Source organism: Sorex araneus, chromosome 11, assembly GCF_027595985.1.
Source record: "Sorex araneus isolate mSorAra2 chromosome 11, mSorAra2.pri, whole genome shotgun sequence".
Taxonomy (NCBI): Eukaryota; Metazoa; Chordata; class Mammalia; order Eulipotyphla; family Soricidae; genus Sorex; species Sorex araneus.
Window position 1 is genome coordinate 40,580,834 of NC_073312.1, and position 20,604 is coordinate 40,601,437.

The 20,604-nt window shown below is 47.7% G+C and overlaps 2 protein-coding genes across 2 annotated transcripts in view; one reads left to right on the forward strand and one right to left on the reverse strand.

Annotated features, from left to right (window-relative positions):
- Positions 1-1,950, forward strand: part of GLUD1 (glutamate dehydrogenase 1) — a 35,555-nt gene extending 33,605 nt beyond the window's left edge. The window contains exon 13 of the mRNA XM_055119219.1: positions 551-1,950. Within this exon, the coding sequence (XP_054975194.1) occupies positions 551-670 (120 nt within the window). The 3' untranslated portion in view covers positions 671-1,950. The remainder of the gene's footprint in view (positions 1-550) is intronic.
- A 7,767-nt stretch (positions 1,951-9,717) lies between these two features.
- On the reverse strand, positions 9,718-14,920 carry FAM25A (family with sequence similarity 25 member A). Its single transcript, XM_004607553.2, has 3 exons — positions 14,842-14,920; positions 12,948-13,010; positions 9,718-9,893 (listed from the first exon to the last, which is right to left on the reverse strand). Exons 1-3 carry the CDS (start codon positions 14,912-14,914, stop codon positions 9,757-9,759), a joined length of 273 nt encoding a protein of 90 aa, XP_004607610.1. The 5' UTR covers positions 14,915-14,920; the 3' UTR covers positions 9,718-9,756.
- Between the last annotated feature and the right edge of the window lie 5,684 nt (positions 14,921-20,604).

A 20,604-nucleotide genomic window follows, 5' to 3' on the forward strand; every position in this document is an offset into this window, starting at 1 on the left:
GATAAAGTATAAGTTCAGCTGTGTCATCTCAGCTGCCAGTCTGCATGTGATGATACAAAATAGCAGTCTATATTTCCCATTGTGTATAGAAAAACTCATGCCTCTTCAATCTTAAGTGATGAAATGTTCTCAGATAGTCAAATATGTGTTGATTTCTTAATGAGATACAACTAGCATGTCATAAATTTATCCTTTGATGTATGCATTTGAATGGTATAAACATTTTTATTACATTGTTTTTATTATTGGTTCTTTTAAATAATCACAAAGTGTATGAAATGAACTTGCTTCAAATAATACAGTGTCTAAAGGGCAGAGAGACCAGTTCACAAATAAAATTCTGTTGAGCAGTTTCTTAATGCCACCAAGACAGTAAAAGATTAATTCTAGAGAGTTAGTCCTTTCTAACTCTAGATTGTTTTACTGCCTGAGTAGTTTCTCTTGTTGGCAAAGTTCATCACTGTTTGTGATTACTTCAGGCAGGATAGTATTCATTGTATTATCTCCTTTATTTTATTTATTTATTTATTTATTTATTTATTTATTTTAGCAAATCATGCGTACAGCCATGAAGTATAACCTGGGATTGGATCTCAGAACAGCTGCCTATGTCAATGCCATTGAAAAGGTCTTCAAGGTGTACAATGAAGCTGGTGTGACCTTCACATAGATGGATAGCGGCTGGCTTCTTCCCTTCCCTTCTCACCTCTTCATCTGCAGACCTATCACAAGTTTACATGTAACCACAGAAATCTCTTTCTCTCATGACTTATTAAATAATGGACACCATTCTCAACAAGCCAATCCAAATCAACCCCTTAAGAAGAAAGAAATTAAGGGTAGGGGGATCATGTATAAACGCTGATGAGTGTGAAAGTAGAAATCATCTATTCCAGAGAGCCTTTGGGTATTTTGCCTTTAAATAAAAAGTCTTTCATCCAGCTGTGCTGCCTTGCTCCATGGCTTTTTCCTAACCCAGAGCTATGGCCTAGGAAAGCACTTACCCAAGAGTAATCAGTTGCTAGCTGCTTAAACTCTGGACAAGTCTGAGATGTGCTGTGACTTTTAACATGCTTAAAAAGCAGGTGTGGCATTTTTAGAAGGTACCATGGTCCTCAAGTGAGTTATTGATATTTTACATCAGCATAATAACTCAGTTTTACAAGTTACAAACAAAAATAAAAGCTATTTCTCTTTATGCATTTTATTCTTTTAGAATAAAATAAGTACATGCTGCTGTAATAAAATGGCCTTTATCACTTAACAAGCCTAACTTTGACTAAGCAGTGAATGCCTATAAACATAATGAATGGAAAAAGCTAGTATTTTTATAACATATAAAACGGTATCATTTATAGCTTAACAATCCTGTGTTATTGTTCAGCAAATATAAAAAGCCCAGTGGAGAGTTAAGTTATCTTCATACAAGCAAATAACGGACACTATTTTTGTTAAGATTGTTCGAATTTACTAAGTAATTATGACATATAGTCCAAAGAATGCAGTAACCTCCTTATCATGTTAATTAATTGCTTTTCTCTTTGGGAGATCTATTGTGTTGATTAATTGAACAATAATTCAAGTAGAGTGTCCCAGAAAGGAAAACCATGTGATCTCCCTGTTTGGAGTCTAACTGGCGGCTCTCAGCATTGCCAAGGGCCCTTACTCGGCCTGACTTTGTGTTCTCTTTTAGAGGTCTCACGGTCTGCACTCAGCGTCATTAACAGTGGGCAGAAAACAACCTTTGAGGGTTTTGTTTGGGAGTTATTTGGCCAGGGTCTTCTGAACAGTAGTGTCCCAATGAAGTACTAGATTATTATTTATGGACGAATGAGCTTTTTTTTTTTTTTTAAACAATAATATCCTTTCAGAAATTTCTAACTACTTTGTAACTGCATGACTTATCCTGGTGACAAACGCAGTTATTAAAAGTCTACCTTTTCCAAAGCTTATGGTTTCTTTTCTGTGTTTTTGTATGTGATAGTGTCTCTTGGTAGATGATAAAACCATAGTTGGGTTCTTGAGTTTATAGCCACCTACATAATTTCTTAACAATATATTGTGAGCTGCCCAAATTTTATTCTTGAATTCTACTATTTCATTCTCTTAAGTATTGTCAATGGCTATTCTTAGAGACGATATTTCCACACTTAAAGCTGATCTACAAGTAATTTTTAAGTGCCTTTTTTTAATGGAGGAGGTTTTATTGCATTGTGAGTTTTTTGTTTCTTGGGGACTTGGACCACATTCAGTGTACTCAGGGCTTATGCCTGGTTCTGTGCAAGATAGAGTATTAGTCATAAGCAACAGAACTGGGTGTTGAACCTGATTCTATCACTTCGCTTTTAGTTCGGAAACAACATTTGCCTGGACTTGTGTCTGTTTTATCCCAAGTTTGCCTCAACATCATTCTACACATCAAGTCAGTAGGGAAAGCGGCACCATGAACAAAGTGAGCCCTTACTGAGCATGCTGATGTGTACTTGCAGGAGACGTGCTGAAATGTGTTGGGTGTGACAGGAAAACAATTTTCAGAATACTTGAGACAATACCGAAGGATAGTAGATTTAGATCAGTACTGATCAACGTTGTGCTGAAAGTCCTCGCCAGAGCAAGACCGAAAAGAAAAAAAAAAAAAACTACACAAAAGGCATCTGAATTAGAAAGAAGTAGAAATTCCATTTATTGAAAATATTTAGAGAAAATACCGTGGAATATGTATACACATAACTTGCTAGAGCTAATGAATTAATTGAAGTTGCTTGTGATAAGACCCACACTTAACCAATTTTGGGTCTGCGGGGATAGCGCACAGGTAAGGGATGCATGCTCCGCATATACTTGTGCACTGCTGTGTTTACCTTAGTGCTCTGGCACTGATCTACCCAGCCCATCTGGTCAAGTATCACCAGGACTGGTCCCCAGGCCTTCTAAGGACTGTTTGAAAGGGCTCCCCAAAAGGGGAGGCAGGGAGAGTTTCTTATATACCGTTAGTGAGCGATCTATAAAGGAAATAAGACAATTTCATTTATAATAGCATTCAAAAGAACAAAGTATCTTCCGGTATATTTTTTAAAAACAAAAAAAATTTAAACTATCACTCAGGGCCAGAGTGATAGTACTGTGGGTAGGCCACTTGCTATCTATGCACACGACTGACCAAGGTTTAATCCCAGCATCCCATAGCGTCCCCCTGAGTGCAGAGCCAGGGGTAACTCCTGAACGCCGCTAGGTGTGTCCCCCCCAAAAAAAGAAAACACCTCAGTAGAAAGAAAGCTCACATTTGTAGATCTTAATATTGTTTTAATGATAGTCTTAAAAGCAGTTTAGAGATTTAAAAGCCCAAGGGCGAGGGAGATGACTTTAGAGAGCACTTTCTTTACCTTCAGAACCCCAGGTATCAACCACCATATGATTCCCCTAAAAATTAAATTGTTAGAAACTAGAGTAATAGTACAGGGGCGCTTAGGCCTGCATTGTGGTGGACATAGGTTTTATCTGTGGCATCTAATATGACCCTCCAAGCACTGCCTGAGTATAAAGTCAAGAGTAAGCCCTGAACAATGCAGGCATGGCCTAAAAAAGTTGGAAATCTAAACCAAAAATTAATAGGAAGTTAAGTTGACCCCTAATAAAGCAATATTAAGAAAAAAAACTAAGAGAACTCTTCAAAAATACTACAAAAAACTGCTACAGTTGAACTGAGCTCATAAATATCTAGGTCAGTTGATTTTCAACACTGGTGCCAACATAAATAATTTGTATTCATTTCCTAGGGTGGCCTTAATAAAGTGCCACAAATTGGATGGCTCAGAACAGCAGAACTTGAGGGGCCTGGAAGATAGCTCTGTGACTGAAAGTGCTGGCTTGGCAAGTTCAGGGCTATGAGTTTAAGCCCAGGTGCCACCCGGATACCCTACGGCAATCCTGGCAGCTATTCTACTAACGCTCCCCACTAAGCAGGGGCCAGAAGGTGGTTCAGTAGCTTAAAAAGTACCTAGGGCAAGCATGAAGCCTGGGGCTTACTCCCCGATGTTTGATGCATGCACCTAGGGAGTCCTGAGTTCCCCAATGAGGGGACATAAAAACTTGTAGTCTGTTCTGGGGGATATAGATTCAGGTATCATTCTCCCCCCGAAACCTGTAAGGGAAAATCCTTCAAGTAATTACCAGTCCTTGTCATTCTTTGGCTTGCAGCTGCTTTACTCCAGTTTCTTATTTTGTTTTGATGCCATACCCAGCAGTGCTCAGGATTAAATCCTGACGCTGTGCTCAGGGTTCACTCGTGGCAGGGGACCATATCAGATGCCAGGGATTGAACCCAGGTCCGCAATGTGCAAGGTGAGCACCCTACCAGCACACCTACCCTACTACCCCTCTGGCGCTCCACTACAGTTGCTATTGTCACCACATAGCCACGCCTCTGTGCCTCTGACAGTGACAGCAGTCCTACTGGGTTAAGGACCAATCCAACTCCATCATGATCTTTTCCCCTTATTGCAATCACTGAGGGTCATATACCACACTCTGACTGTGGTGCACGCACATTTTGTGCTTGCAGAAGTCTCACATCAGGTTGCGGTGCCCACACTCAGCCACAGTCCCTGTGAAGGGTTCCACCCCTTTAGTTGAGTTGCTCATTGGAGCTTGCTGTTGTGCTGAGCGGGGGTCATACCCCTTCCTTTGTGCACATACATACCTGACTTGAGCGCATATTAGAAAATCGGAAATGGCTTGCAGGGTCAGATCATAGCAAAGCTGTCAGGATTTAACAAAGACTGGAAAAGGTTCCATTTTCTCACCTGCACATAACCCTGTGCATGTGCAGAGATAGGAATTCCCAGAAATATGTTGGGGTGGACTGAAGCAATAGCACAGTGGGTAGGGCATTTGCCTTGCACACAGCCAACCCGCGTTCGATTCCTCCATCCCTCTCAGAGAGCCCAGCAAGCTACCGAGAGTATCCTGCCCACACAGCAGAGCCTGGCAAGCTCCCCGTGGCATATTCGATATGCCAAAAACAGTAACAACGTCTCACAATGGAGACATTACTGGTACCCGCTCGAGCAAATCGATGAACAATGAGACGACAGTGCTACCCCCACCCCACCCCCGCCCTCTTTCATGTCTTTTTCTCACCATCTCATAAAGCCAGCACCTATAAAGTTACAGTGTCAAGGAGAAGGTATAGAGGATTGGAGCATGTAGACCTGAATTTAAATTCTGGCATTGCAGAGCCCCCCTAAGTAAGCTGGGAGTGATCCCCCAAGCACTATGCCAGGAGTAGTGTTCTGGGTGTGGCCCCAGAACAATGAAAAGAATTGCCTCTAAAGTTTCTGAAAACACCCCCCATCTCTAGGGAGAAATAAAGACCAAAACACACACACACACACACAAAAAAAAACTATACACATACAACCACCACCACCACCCTTTAGGTCTTCCTGGAAACCAGTAAATAAAAATTGTCTGGGAAAGAGACTGAGGAGGTTATAATCCTGCCCACTCTTTCCGTAGCTGCCAGGCTGGCATTTGTGCAGACTGGCTGTTGATTTTTAAGGGATTGAGGGCACTGGACAAGAGGGTGGAGTAGGGAATGAGAATAGAATAATAAAATGAAAATAAATACCACATAGCTTGTTCTTTTTAACAAGATTTTGTTTGACTAGAACTTTTACGTTAGTGTTTCCTGAATTGCTGCAAGTCTAGTTAATTTCCAGAATTTTGAAAAAAGTGGATTCTACTTTTGCCAGTATTCTCACTATTTTTACGTAGCACTGTCGTCCTGTTGTTCATCGATTTGCTCAAGCAGGCACCAGTAACGTCACCATTGTGAGACTTGTTACTGTTTTTGGCATATCGAATATACCACGGGGAGCTTGCCAGGCTCTGCCATGTGGGCAGGATACTCTAAATAGCTTGATAGTACAGTGGATAGATAGCTTGCCAGGCTCTCCGAGAGTGACAGAGGACTCGAACCCAGGTCGGCCACGTGCAAGGCAAATGCCCTACCCGTTGCGCTATTGCTGCAGTCAGTCTCACTATTTTTATAGAGGAGAGAATTTCTGGAAGAAATTCATTTACTTTGTTAGGAGTCAATATCCTATTCCTCATTGCTCAACACGGAGTAAACAAAAAATGAGGGGTAGTGGTACTCATTCTAGAACAGTGTATGGCAGGGTAGAATAAAGGAAACATAGGAAATGTCCAGTCCGTTTGTCTTCTAATCTAATTCACCATAGCCTGTGGTCCTCCTTTGTGTGACTAGTTCACATGCAACTTGCCATTCAAGTTCAACATGAGCTAGTCTAGATCCTGTCAAGCAAGAACTATCCACAAATAATTCTCTCCCAGGCCAAAGCAATGCACAATTGCTAGGAGAAGTTCTAAACAGTTTCAGTTTATTTATCTTATGGCCAAATAAGAACAAAGTTTGCAAACTGAGTAGTACTGAGTTAGAAAACAATATTGAATAAGGTAGTGCACACGCTCCGTGACCACATTTTAAAATCTAAGCATACTGCTTTTAAATTTACAAAGCATCATGAAATTATGTGATTTAGAAAATGAAGACTCCTCATATTTCTGTACACAAGGTTGAGCACGTGTGTGTGTGTGTGTGTGTGTGTGTGTATTGTGATAGTACATAGTGATAGTACAGTGGATTGGCTATATGCTTTGCACAGGGCCTAACTGAGCTGGATCTCCAGCACCTCTATGGCTCCCCAAGTCAACCAGGAGTGATCCATGAGCACTGCCAGGTGTGGTGTAAAAAAAACAAACAAAAAATTTAAATATTATTTGCAAGGCCAAAGCAATAGTACAGTAGATAGGGCGTTTGCTCTGCACATAGCTGACCCAGGTTCGAACCAAGCATGGCATATAATCCCCCCGAGCACCACCAGGAATGATTCCTGAGCATACAGCCAGGAGCAAGCCCTGAGTACTGCCAGCTCTGGCCACCTCCACCCCCTGAAAATGATTTTGATTTGTTTTAGGGCCACACTTGATGGTGCTCAGAGCCAGCTCTGTGTTCAGAACTTGGGCACCATGGAGTACAGAACACACACTCCACCCACTGAGTTGTCTCTCTAGCCCAAGCGTTTCCAATATTTTGATGTTACAGACATGCCACTGTGAACCTGTGTGTTCACCCTTTGAACGTCTGCATGTACCTATGTGTACCTAGAGAATAAGGTCTGGTAAGAGCAACTGTCATTCAGAGAAGGTGCAAAGCCAACAGTAATACAATGGGAGAACCAATCCACAAAATTGAGTTGGGGGTTGGAGAGGTTGGAAAGGGAGGGTCCTTAGGAGCAGGAGATGGGTACTGTATATGCCTGGGAAATCGCCAGTACAACAGTATAAAACTCACAGGACCTCAACACAAAATTAGTTTTTATAATTTTAAAAATACAAAGAGGATGTTAATTTCACTGCTATCCGCAATGGCCACAGTCTCCTGAATTTAGGATCAGAATAAAGGAGTTAAAAAGTTCAGATATATCTAGACCTAGACAGTGACAAATATCCCAAAGCTAGGGCTTTCGATAGTCCTGAGCGCTTCAGAAACTTGTACAGACAGAAGTATGTTACCTTACTTATTCCATAGGAAGAGAACCTTTCTAATGTTAGTTCAGAGTCAGTAATTTCCTGTAAGATAAATAATTTATGTTAGGAGCTGGAGCGATAGCACAGAGAATAGGGCGTTTGCCTTGCACTTGGCCAACTCAGGTAGATTCCCAGCATCCCATATTCCGAGCACCGCCAGGAGTAATTCCTGAATGCAGAGCCAAGAGTAACCCCTGAGCATCACTGGGTATGACCCAAAAAGCAAATAAAATAAAATAAAAATTTATGTCATTCTTGCTTTTACAAATTCTTTCTTTCTATACTTCATGGTTTTGGAAAAGAAGACACCCCCATGAACTTGCAGTCAAAGAGAATGTTTTTACTCAGCATAGTCCTATTTGTTTCCTGTGTGTCCTATCATGAGCTCCTAAGGGCATGGGCTTAGCATGCCAAGGCTCCCCCCAACAGTGTGCTCTGCATGGAGCTGCCTGCTACTTCCATGAAGCTATGTGCTTTCCTCTTCCTTCTTTAATGAATTATTTTTCCTTCGCACTTTCCAGGAAGCTCTCCCCACTCATTGGGCTCAGTACAAACATAGGTTCTTTCAGCAAGATTTTTTTTTCCCTTTTCCTTGTTTGGTTACAATAAGCTGGGTATTGTTGCCAACTATTTCAGTGTTTTTACGGGGACATTTTCAGGGTGTTCCTTTTTGAGCAGTACCCACTCCTTTCAGGCTTGTAATATCAACCTTTCCCATAGGTTGTCACATGTGTGACTTGTGGAGAAAACAACTCCCAAGTTTTCTAAAAGGCCAAGAGAACATAGAGTGAGGCCTCTCTTCTCCGTGTTGGTCATTTTGGTGAATTGGTGAAAAACGGAAGCTCCATTTCTTAACTCCCCCCCCCCAATAAAAATTTTAAAGAGGGGGGACTAGAGTGATAGTACAGCAGGTAGGACATTTGCCTTGCGGACCCAGGTTCAATTCCCAGCATCCCGTATGGTCCCCTGAGCACCACCAGGGGTAATTCCTGAGTGCAGAGCCAGGAGTAAACCCTGAGCATCGCCGGGTGTGACCCAAAACCAAAAAAAAATGTAAAGAGGGGTCACAGAGATAGTACAGCTGTAGGCTGCTTGTCTTATATGTGGCTGACCCAGGTTTGATCCCCAGCACCCCATATAGAGGTCTAAACCCTGCCAGGAGTAAGCCCTTGAGCACAGTCAGGAGTAAGCCCTGAGCATAGCCAGGCGTGGCTCAAAACTCAAGCTATTTCAAAATAAAAAATTTAAATCAGATGCTATTTCCCCATTCTTTTGACCTTTATGGTACTGACTCATAGTGACAGGAAGGAGAGAAGGTCTAGCTCTTTTGCTCACCACGACCCACTAGCACTTATCAGGCCTGGTGAAAACCTGCAAGAGCAGAGATGACAACAGCTTCCCCATTCAATACAGATGATTGATTCTTCCTTGAGCCATCATGTGACCAATTCTGCAGACACGCTTCTCAGAACTCTTCTGTGGACGGTGAAGCCGCCCAAACAGACTGAACCGACCCAGCAAACCTCTCAATCAGGTTAGTCTCTTCTCTTCCCTGTGTCCCAGGAGAACATTTCAAGGAAGACTCACAGAACATGGAAGTGAATTAGTGCTCCCTTGGAGTGTCCTTGGAGCCCTGTGTCTCATGGTTAGTTTATATTTTCTCTAAAATGCTATTTAAGAAATAAACACTAGCAAATCTTCAGAGATCCTTGCTGACATGAGAAAAATCTCCCCCCCCACCCCCCGTGGATGTAGAGTAAGAGTGGTTAGGCTCAACCCAGTGGGTGCTCAGGGGCTATTCATGACTCTGTGCCCAGGATTGCCCTCTGATGGTGTTCAATGGAATACAAATGGTGCCAGGTATTCAAACAGTTTGAAGCTGAGACAGCCAGCCTCATGCAAGGCAGGTCCCTTACTCCCGGTACTGTCTCTCTAGGCCCTAATATGAAAAAAACTATGGGAAAACAATACATCTGACAATTCCTAATGCATTCCCCATGGTGCAGACCTGCTGGCCCCACTCTAGCCAGGGCTACTCAGAACATGGGCCATATTTCCACCCAAACAGAAATAAATCCGAGGCTAGGGATGCACAAGTCACAGGTTTTTATTGAGATTCAGAAAGAATCCTGGGGCATGGTGTTCTCACTGTCCCCCCATATTTCCCAGGCTTTCGGCAGCGTGGTAGACAGCATTTGAGACTGTGTTGGTGACTGTCTCAGTGACATCCTTCATCACCTTGTCTCCTTTCTCGTGGGCCTTCTTGAAGGCGTCAGCAATGGCTGTCCGGAAGAAAGAGGGGAAATGCACTGGTGAGCAAAGCCATCGTTTCCTGTCACCTTGCATGGCCTTTAGGAGTGGAGCCCTTGGTGGGGAGCCTGGAGGAATACTTTTTTTTTTTAAAGACTTTTGGGCCACACTCAGCAAAGCTCAGGAGTTATTCTTGGCTCTGTGCTCTGGTATCACCTCTGGAGAGCTTGAGGACCATATAGGGTGCTAGGGATAGAACCCAGGTTGACCCCGTGGAAGGCTAGTGCCTTGTAAAATAACGTTGTTTTGTCCTTTCTCCCTTGCCACAGGAGCTTAGGTTTATAAAGTCACACCCATCACAGTGCTCCCAAGTCACTCCCATTCCTTTGTTTATCTGTAACCTCTTCTCTACGCTTTCTTCCCCAACCAGTATATCACCTTTTCCCCCTAATCGGACTCTGTTAACTTGTAAGGTCAGATTCCTCAGAAATCTATGATTTTATATATATGACTGAAATACTGCCTTTCTCCTCTCCTTATGTCCTTTGAATAGTTTACTTTAAAGCAATGTTCCTTATTGTATAGACCCAGGAAGACAGTTAATATTATGCTCTTGTAACTTGGGGTTTAATTGGCTTCGAATATTATTCCCTCCTGGGCATCTGCTTCCTTGACTTAAGCCTCAGTTGCCCTTAGTTCCTAGCACCTCAAAAGCAAGGTTCTGACGAGGAACTGAATGGACCCAGAACAAGCTGTGAGCTACTCTGGCATTAAAATGGGCCAGGCCAAAGCGCCACGATTCTTAACTATAAGTTAAGAGCTTGATCATGGACAAATGCTGTCATGATCCAAAAGTAACGACAAGATTAGGACCCTGGTAGGGATAAGGAAGAGTAATCTGGCTAAGCACTGTAGTCTGAGATTGAGATGACCCCAAGAGAACAATTCTATAAGCTTAATGTATCTCTTAATGTGTCCATACAAAATGAATAATATTAAGAAGTAGAATTAAGATGTATGTTTATATGATTGTTGGACTAAGGCAAGGAGAAATGCACCCCCTAGATGGTATTTCGCCCTTAGGTGGGTCATCTTGCTATATGAGAATCTATCCTGGAAGCAGCATGCCCTGAGGGAAGAACTTTACCCATATTGATTGTACAACCACACCTATGTGTAAGCCCCAACCCCTCATGCTTGGGGATTTAACTAGGCTGCAAGAGTGGGCTGGGGGATCCAGATCCAGAGTCAGAGGAGAAGGAGAAGGAGAGAGGCAGAAGGAGATTGATGAGAGATCGAGAAGGAGAATAAAATAGCATGGGGAAGGGAGAAGCAGGAGGAGAATCAGAGGAGAGTGAAGATGGGAATGGAATAAACTTCAACTGAGACCTACCAGCCTGGCCCTCATTCCTTCCTTCACCTGCCCATCGCCATCGACCTCCCTGGGGTGGGGAAATGGTGTGAGACTACCGAAGGCGGGCGGCAGAGAGAGACAGCCTCCACGTGGCCCCCTTGTATTTTATTTTTAGTAATTGCGGCTCTGCCCCCATTGTGATTACGCAGCTCCCTACCCACTGCACTATCTCTCTAGCCCCCACTTAAATTTGATTTTATTCCACTCCCCCACCCCTTCCTTATTCCTCAGTTCTGAGTGAAACTGAGCATCTGTTCATGTGTGTGTTGGCTACCGTTCTTCTGTGAAGTGCCTGTTTGTAATTTTTTGCTCATTTTTGTATGGCGTTATCATCTCTTTTCCAAATATGTTTCCTCAGTTGGCAGTTTTTCTTTTGGCTAAACTTGCAGATTTGCTTTTAATATGGAAAGTTTTGAATTGTATATATTATTAAGCTTGCATAATATTTTCCTGTTGTGTTTTCTGTCTTAGTTTAAAAAGATTTTTCAAAGGCAGGAGAGAGATTGTTCAGCAGGTTATTGAGTGTGTGCTTTGCATGCTGGAGCCCCTGGTTTATCCCCCACCCGCCTCCCGCGGCCAGGGCTGCCAGAAGCAACCCGTGAACACTGAGCTGGGAGTAGCCCCCAACATTCCCAGGCAAAGTCCAAAAACCAAGAGGAAAACTCTCCCCTCTCTAAAGGACTACATCTGGGGCTGGAGAGATAGCACAGTGGGTAGAGCCTTTGCCTTGCACGCGGCCAACCCGGGTTCAAATCCCAGCATCCCATATGGTCCCCTGAGCACCGCCAGGAGTAATTCCTGAGTGCAGAGCCAAGAGTAATCCCTGTGTATCTCCAGGTGTGACCCACAAAGAAAAAAAAAATTACTACATCAAGCTCTCCAATGTGTGTTTTTTCCTAATACTTCTAGGGACGAGGCTCAGAGGGTGGGGGCACATGCTCTACATAGAGAAGCCCCAGCATTGCATGTTCCTGCATGTGCTACCTGCTGTGACCCAAAAACAAAAACAAAATTTAATGATTTTATGACATGGGGTGGGGTTCCCCCTGGTGTTTAGGAAGCCTGACATTGTTGGCTGACTTGGCCTTGGGTTCACTGTGAGGGCCCAAGGATGTGGCCCTGCTCCAGACCTTCAGTGCTGGCCATTCCTCCTAGCGGTGCTTGGAGGCCTCCAGGGCTGCACCTACTGATGCTCGGGCCACCGTGCGGTGACAGGGACTGAACCAATATCAGCCTCATGAAAGGCATGTGCCTTAGCCCTTGTACTAACTCTCTGGTCCCTCAAATTGTATGTTTTTATATTAAGTACTTGATCTACCTGGAATATGTTATAAGCAATATGCATATGCTTTTTTTCCATTTTCAAAGTACCACACACATTTTAAGATGTATGTACATATGTGTGTGTGTGTCTATTAAATGTATCATTTTGTGTCTTAAACATTTGTCCCAGCTTGGTGCTAGTCTTTTTAGCATCATCCTTTCACATTCCACAGAGAGGAATGTCCAGATCAATCCTGCCATGGGCTTCCTGGAGCTTAGATGATTGCTAGCAGCTGGAAGGAGACTGCATCCGGGTCAGGCTTTGACCTGGTTAGGCAAAGAGTAGGTTACACACCCTGCACCCGGCTTCCCTCCTGCCCTCCTCGCCCCGACCCGTCCTCAGTCATACCTTTCTCGCCAGCCTCCTTGGCATGTCCCACCACCTCCTTCACCACTCCCTCCACGGCATGAACTGTGACAGGGAGACAGTCAGGGGTGAGAGCACAGCACAAACCCAGTTCTCTCTCCAGTTGTAGGGATACTAGGTGGGGCTCTAGGACACCCACACACGTACCCCAGCCAGGACTAGCTGGCCTCCTTCAGTCTGGAGGCCAGCGGAGGGAACCAGGTAAAGTCACAGGGCCTTGCGTGTACCCTGGGAAGACAGTGACCGATTCCCACCTCCCCCTCACCACCCCCCCTCCGGGGTCTGGAACCAAGGCTGGGCTATTTCCCGGGTGCCCTGCTGTCTTGCCTCAGGACAATGGCAGCTGCAGGAGGAGGCTGAATCCTGAAACTTTTAAGTCTCCCCAAAACCAATTTTACCTAACTTCTTCCAAGTTAGAACTCTGCCTACAGAGGAGTTTAGTTTCTTTGTGGGGGAGCAGGGAGATTGCATGTGAAGCCTGGCAGATCTGGGAGTCGGAAAAACTGGTTCTGGTTCTAATTCTGCCCGGCTTGGTTTCCTCCTCAGTCCTCCAAGGAGAATCATGAAAAAAACAGAGAGCCAGTGAAAGATGAGGGGGCTGGAGGGGCAGGGGCGGGGGGGGCCGGGCATCAATCCCAGCTGCCCAGCTAACCAGTGAATCACAGGCATGTTTGAAGCCTTTGAAGAGGGGGAAGGAGAAACAGCAAAAGCTGTTTCTCACAAAATGTCCAACAGGCCTAGAACCTGGATGCATTCCCACCCACTGCAGCTGAGCCTGCATACGAAAAGGGCTTCTGGGGACTCTGAAGACATGGAAACTATCCTTTGTGTACAGCCAGGCTGTGAGTTTGAATAGAAGCCCGCCTGGCACTTGTTTTGTTTGGGGGGGCCACACCCACGATGTTCAGGGGTTACTCCTGGCTCTACGTTCAGGAATTACTCCTGGCAGGAGGGCTCAGGCAAACCGTATGAGATGCCCAGGATTGAACCCGGATCGGCTGCGTGCAAGGCAAATGCCTTTCCTATTGTTCCATCACAACCTGGCACTTTCTTAATAAATACACTTTTGGAGCTTTAACGTTATAAAAGATGAGAGTTTTAAAACTTCAAAATAAAATGTATAAAAAGCTGTCTTGGGCCAAAGCAATAGTACAGCAGGTAGGGCGTTTGCCTTGCACGCAGCCGACCTGGGTTCAATTCCCGGCATCCCCTATGGTCCCCCAAGCCCTGCCAGGAGTAATTCCTGAGCACAGAACCAGGAGTAACCCCTGAGCATCACTGAGTGTGATCCAAAAAAGCAAAAAAGAAAAAACTGGGGCTGGAGTGATAGCATAGCGGTTAGGGCGTTTGCCTTGCATGCGGCCGACCCGGGTTCAAATCCCAGCATCCCATATGGTCCCCTGAGCACCGCCAGGAGTAATTCCTGAGTGCAGAGCCAGGAGTAACCCCTGTGCATCGCCAGGTGTGACCCAAAAACCAAAAAAAAAAAAAAATCTAAATCTAAAAAGAAAAGCTGTCTTCCTTCTCTGACCTCGGAGACTCCCTGGATTGCCAGAGGGAAGAGTTCAGAGCTGTCAACAGCACCCCAGCTTCCACTCCTGCCCCCCTGCTGGCCCTCTGCCACAGACCCCAGAACAGCTCGAGCCTGGGCAGAGGGGCAGAGCAGGTGGCGCAGAGGGAAGTAAGGGGAGCCGGGAGGCCCTCCTGCCGTACCCTGAGCTGGGCCTCGACCTCCCACCACATTCTGTCCGAGAAGAGGCTGTTGGACCAGTGCTCCCACTGGCACCAGGCCCCGGCCCTGAGACCCACCAGCTGTCCAACCCCCCAGCCTGAGAGAGCTCCCCCCCCCAGGTGGCAAGAGCCGTGGGGTCCTTACCGGCCTCCTCGGTGGCCTTCTCGGTGCGGTGGGCCAGGCCCTCAGCGGCGAGTTTCCCCAGACCTCCAAACATGGTTGGTGATAAGTGTCAGTCAAGCAGGATGGGATGCCAGGGCCTGGACCAGGACGCTTTTATAGACGCCTCCAGCCCGGCTCTGGGGCACTGGCCGGGCGGTGAGTCAGTGCAGGTGGAGGCAGGTACAGGCTGGGTGGAGCCGCCCAGCCTGTGGCTGTGACAACTGCTCCCTGGCAGCCTGAGACCCCCACACCCCCTATCCTGGGAGCCCGGGGTGGGGGGAGAGGGGAAAGGGACAGGGAGTGGGGCAGACCCTGGCATTCCAGACCCCAGGCCTCCTCCAAGGCAGGCACCCGAGTGTGCTGGGGGCGCGGAGGCACTTGGGGCCAGCAGCCCGGCCAGCCCCCGAGACTTCAAACTCACTCACACCCAGACGGGCCGTTCCCAGCGTGGCTTAGGTAGAAGTTCAGGGTTTCTGGGCTTCCCCTTAGGCCAGGGATATGAGTTGCCTCCCCTGGGCAGGTGAGGGGCTTGACTGTGGCTTGCCAGAGGCAGAGGAGGACACAGACCCGAGTAGAGGCCGAGTCATCTCCTGCTGACCGTCAGCTGCCGCTCCATGGTGACGGGTGTGCCATGGCGCTCTGTGTGCGGCAGCCCATGCGAGGGAGCCCAGGTGAGGGGCCTGGCTTCTCACGGGGGTGCTTCGAGGTCGGCAGCCGGAGGGGCCTACCAGCACTTAAGGTCAGGGAGTGCTTCTAAGCACAGCAAGAATCCCAAGACAGGGGCTGGAGCAATAGCACAGCGGGTAGGGCGTTTGCCTTGCATGAGGCCGACCCGGGTTCGATTCCCAGCATCCCACATGGTCCCCTGAGCACCACCAGGAGTAATTCCTTAGTGCAGAGCCAGGAGTAACCCCTGTGCATCGTCGGGTGTGACCCAAAAAGCAAAAAAAAAAAAAAAAAAAGAATCCCAAGACAGCAGCTCCGCCATGACCGGCTCAGGGCTGGGCTGCTCCCCAGTTACTCAGGAAGGAGCCATGCCTCACCACGTACCACATGCTGCTTCCCTTAGTCACTAGCCTCAGCCTCAGTTTCCTCCTCTGTGAAATGGGGACAGCCATGCCTCCCTGGCTGTGTCACTGACCATCAGTTGGATCATGCTGGTATGCAAGGGGGAAACTGCTGCCTCCACCCCAACTCTGGTCACCGATGGGCCAGAAAACATGGTCTTAGCAGGGAGACCAGAGAGGGGGCCATAGAGAGGCGGGGGCCTGCTGCCACCCCGGAACCAAGGAACTGGAGTAACAGACACCACTGACCAGGGGTCAGGGAGGAGAGGCCTAGGCATAGTCAGCACCTCCCCTGTAGGGGCACCTCAGCCCTCAGAACTGCCGGGATGGCGTAGTGGGACTTAATTACTATTTACCCAAGCACAGGCCCTCATTGCCAGGCCCCTATGGGGAGGCGGCCCTCCCCAATTCCTGAGCCCTGTTGGGTGGCCTCGCCTGGAACTTTGAGTCAGAAGGTCATCTCCCTGAGCAAGAGGGGGCTGGCTCTTAACTCGAGGGCCCCTCTTTCTGGAGGAGCAGGGGAAGCCCCCCCAGAGTGCTTAGGGGCTACTCCCAGTTCAGTATTTGGGGGTGGGGTGTGGGTGGGGTCACTCCTTGGTGGTTCTCAAGGGACTGTGCAGTCCCGGGGATTGAACTTCCGCCTCCTGCAGGCAAAACGTGTGTTTGAACCTTTTGACTCGTCTCCCCAGCCTGGAGGAAAAGCCATACTATAGCAAAGCCAGAGTAGAGCGGCAGGGCACTTGCCTTACACACGGCAGCCCTCATTTAATTCCTGATATCCCATATGGTCCTCTGAGCAGTGCCAGGAGTGATCCCTGAGTGCAGAGCTGAGAGTAAGGCCTGAGCACTGCCGGGTGGAGCCTCACCCCCAAATATATGTATAATACGCATATGACAAATGCAACATTCTGACGGGGTTTAGATCTGTATATGCCTCCTGTAGACTTAAAGGGGCTGTGAAAGAGGAGTCCTTGAGCTGAAGCAGGTCTGGGTGGCTCTGTCCTGCCCTTCTATTTTTGTCTTTGGGGCCACACCTGGCTATACTCAGGAGAAACTGCTCCCAGCTCTGTGATCAGGGGCCTCTCCTGGTGTTCGGGGGGGGGGGGGGGGGATAAATGGGTCCGTGCAGTGCCAGGAATGGAACCTGGGGCTTCTGCGTGCCAAGCCTGTACCCCAGCTGCTCAGACTCTGGCTGTCCTGCTCAGAGCCACAGGGAATCTGCGAGCAGGGAGGGCACCTCGGGAACTCAGTCAGTGGGAGACGTGGTGACAGATCCACAGCGACATTCTCCGGCCTACCCAGGCCCCTTCCCTGTCCCCTGCGGCTGGGAGTCCCCACTTTCCGTGGGGCCCTCTGTGCCTGTGGCCTGTGGGGACAGAGTCCTGACCCCACTCCCGCCTCCCTGGGGGCCTCTTCACAATCTCCCTCTCCACAGGAGCTGCCCAGGCCCTAGTTAGGGTGTGACCACACAGCAGGCCACTGGCCAGCCCAGCCCCTCCCCCCGCAGCCTCTGGCTACACTTTGCCTGCCAGTCAGGGTAGCACTGCCCTCACCGCACGCCCCCTGCCGAGCCCCGCTGCTGAGTAAGGTCCTGCCCTGGGGGTGAAGGCCCTGGCCATGTGATGGCACTCTAGGGCCAGGTCCAGATGAGAATTCTTTTTATTTGGGGGTGGGGTGGGCATGGGGGGGCACACCCAGTGATGCTCAGGGGTTATTCTGGCTCTGCACTCAGGAATTAAGCCTGACAGTGTTTAGGGGACCATATGGGATGCCGGGAATCAAACCTGGATCGGCCGTGTGTAAGGCAAATGTCCCAGCCACTATTGCTCCAGCCCCACAGATACAGATGCTTAATGCCCAAAAGGGAGAAGGCAAGAGGCCCGAGGAAGCCACGGTGCCCAGGACTAGCCCTGGGTCCCAGACCTTGGCGCTTTGGCCCAGGTCCAGTATCGCGTGGCCTTCCAGCTCAAACTATGACCAGCTCCCTGTCCTGTCAGCATAGCCCACGGGCCCCTGAGGGCTGCACTTCCTTCCAGCCAAAAAATCTGGTACAGTCAACGTCTTAAGCCAAGGATGACTCAAAAGGGAACAACTCTGTCTTGAAGTACCCTGGTCCATGCTGATTTAATGGGATTAGGCAGCCTTAGAATATAGGTGCCCCATCCATGTCCTGAGTCAGACAATCAAGTATACCCCTTGGACAGAGAGAATCAAGACTTGACAAGAACCAACTAATTTTCCCAGTGGAATTTTCCCAGGCTCCCAGTTTGGCCAAGGACCAGCTGACTGCATCCACAAGCCAAGGAGAGTCCATTTTCCAAATAGCAATTTGCCAGCTTAGCAATTACCACTTGTGAAAAAATTTTGAAGTCCTTAATGATGAGTGTTGTCTCGTGTCTGAAGCCTGATGGTCTCTTGCGTGATCGAAGCTGCAGCAGTCATGGAGGACAAGAGTTTGATGTTTGCCCTTGTGTGCTTTCTCGGACCTTCCCTCTGTAGGTTTGAGCTCCGTCTACAGATTACACACGTCCAGCACACACCAGTTCCTTCCAGCCGAAGGGGAGGGGGAGCCGATACCAGATGCTGGAGATTTGGTTCGTCAGTCACGAAAGGCACATGTCAACACTCGTAATCCCTGGGTGTCAGCCAGGGTCCCGGGAGGGCAGAGGCACCCCAAAAGTTTCGGACAGGGACTATTTCACAAAGATATGGCAGACTTGGGGAGCTCCTGAGGAATGCTAGAGTCCGACACAGGTGGGAATGATGACCCTCTTGGACTTGGAGGGGGGGGCCTGTACAGGCCCCCAGAAAGGCTGTGGGTATAGGAGAGGCTCGTGGGATAGGAGCTACAAAAGAAACACAGGCTCTGCCAGCCGGCCCAGCATGGGGGAGACAGGCAGACTAAATCTCTCTTCTTTGGCCCTCTGGCCTACCAGTGTCCCCAGCAGCTGATCCAAGGGTGAGGGTGCCTCCCGATGAAGTTCGCGAGGGGGTTGGACTCCAAGGGCAGGGCAGAGCTACAGGGTGAGAGTGGATGCAGCTGTTCTGTAAACAGAATACCGGCCAAACCTGCCATGCCCCACGTCTGCTAATACACAGAGCAGCTCAATTCTCAATAGGCCCATTTCTCCTTCTTAACACTCTGGGGGCAGCAGGGACTGGAGAGATAGTGCAGTCTGCCCCTGGCATGCTGCCAAACCTTGTTTAATCCTTGGCACCTCATTTGGTCTTCTGAGCTCCACCGGGAGTAATCCCTAAGCACTGATAGATGTGGCCCCCAAACTGCCCCACACCTCACACACACAAAGGCCTACGGGACAATAAAGAGCAAAAGTAGAAAGGAGGAAAAGCTGGAGTGATAGCACAGCGGGTAGGGCGTTTGCCTTGCACGCGGCCGACCCGAGTTCGAATCCCAGCATCCCATATGGTCCTCTGAGCACCGCCAGGGGTGATTCCTGAGTGTATGAGCCAGGAGTGACCCTTGTGCATTGCCGGGTGTGACCCAAAAAGAAAAAAAAAAATAGAAAGGAGGAAAAAAGCTCATGAACATACATGTGAAATCCAAGCTTAAGGTCAGGGTACTCAGCAGTAGAGCACTTGCCTTGCATCAGTGAGATCATGGGTTTGATTCGAAAGACCGCAAAAACAAAAACAAAAAAAAATGGTCTTTGTTTGTTATTTTTAAAGTCTAACTTTAGAGAAAATAGGAGTCAGGGAAACCACACAAATCCACTAGAAACAATGTAGGGAGAAAGGGACTCACAGAAGAGTAGAGAATAAGGAGTAGCCAGTGCAGGGGGGGTGGGGGTGGGGGTGGTCCTCAGATGCTGGCAGCCAGCATTCAGACCAGCAGGAGAGGACCTGGAGTGAAAGCTCTCTGGACATAACTGAGAAATGAAGAACAAAAGAAAGAAGAAGAGGATCCAGCTTAGTGTATGGTCCACTTGTATGTCAGAGGCCTGGGCTTGATCTCCATCACTGCATGGTCCCTGAGCGCCACTGGGTGTGACCCACAGAACCAGAAAAGGAAAAAAAATCGAAGTGGGAGTAAGGAGGAGAGAAAAAGAAAAGATAAAAGAAAGAGAATGGAAGCAAATAAGGAAAGAGAGAGAGGAAGGGAGGAGAGAAAGAAAGAAAGAAAGAAAGAAAGAAAGAAAGAAAGAAAGAAAGAAAGAAAGAAAGAAAGAAAGAAAGAAAGAAAGAAAGAAAGAAAGAAAGAGAGAGAGAGAGAGAGAGAGAGAGAGAGAGAGGGAGGGAGGGAGGGAGGGAGGGAGGGAGGGAGGGAGGGAGGGAGGGAGGGAGGGAGGGAGGGAGGGAGGAAGGAAGGAAGGAAGGAAGGAAGGAAGGAAGGAAGGAAGGAAGGAAGGAAGGAAGGAAGGAAGGAAGGAAGGAAGGAAGGAAGGAAGGAAGGAAGGAAGGAAGGAAGGAAGATGTTTGAGAAAAGACCAGGTTCTCAAGCAAAGGAGCCTGGTAACACCCCTAACCACACACACAAACTTTACATAGGAATTGCTGGTTGATGTCTGGGAAGCTTCGTTTCAGATTTGAACTTCAAATTCATGGCAGCCTTCAAGATGACACAAATGCTAGGGTTTTCTGACTGATTTAAGTAAAACTCTGTCTCCCAATTCAATTTTATTGAGTTTCAAAAATCTCCATAACTTCCTCATCCAGTTTC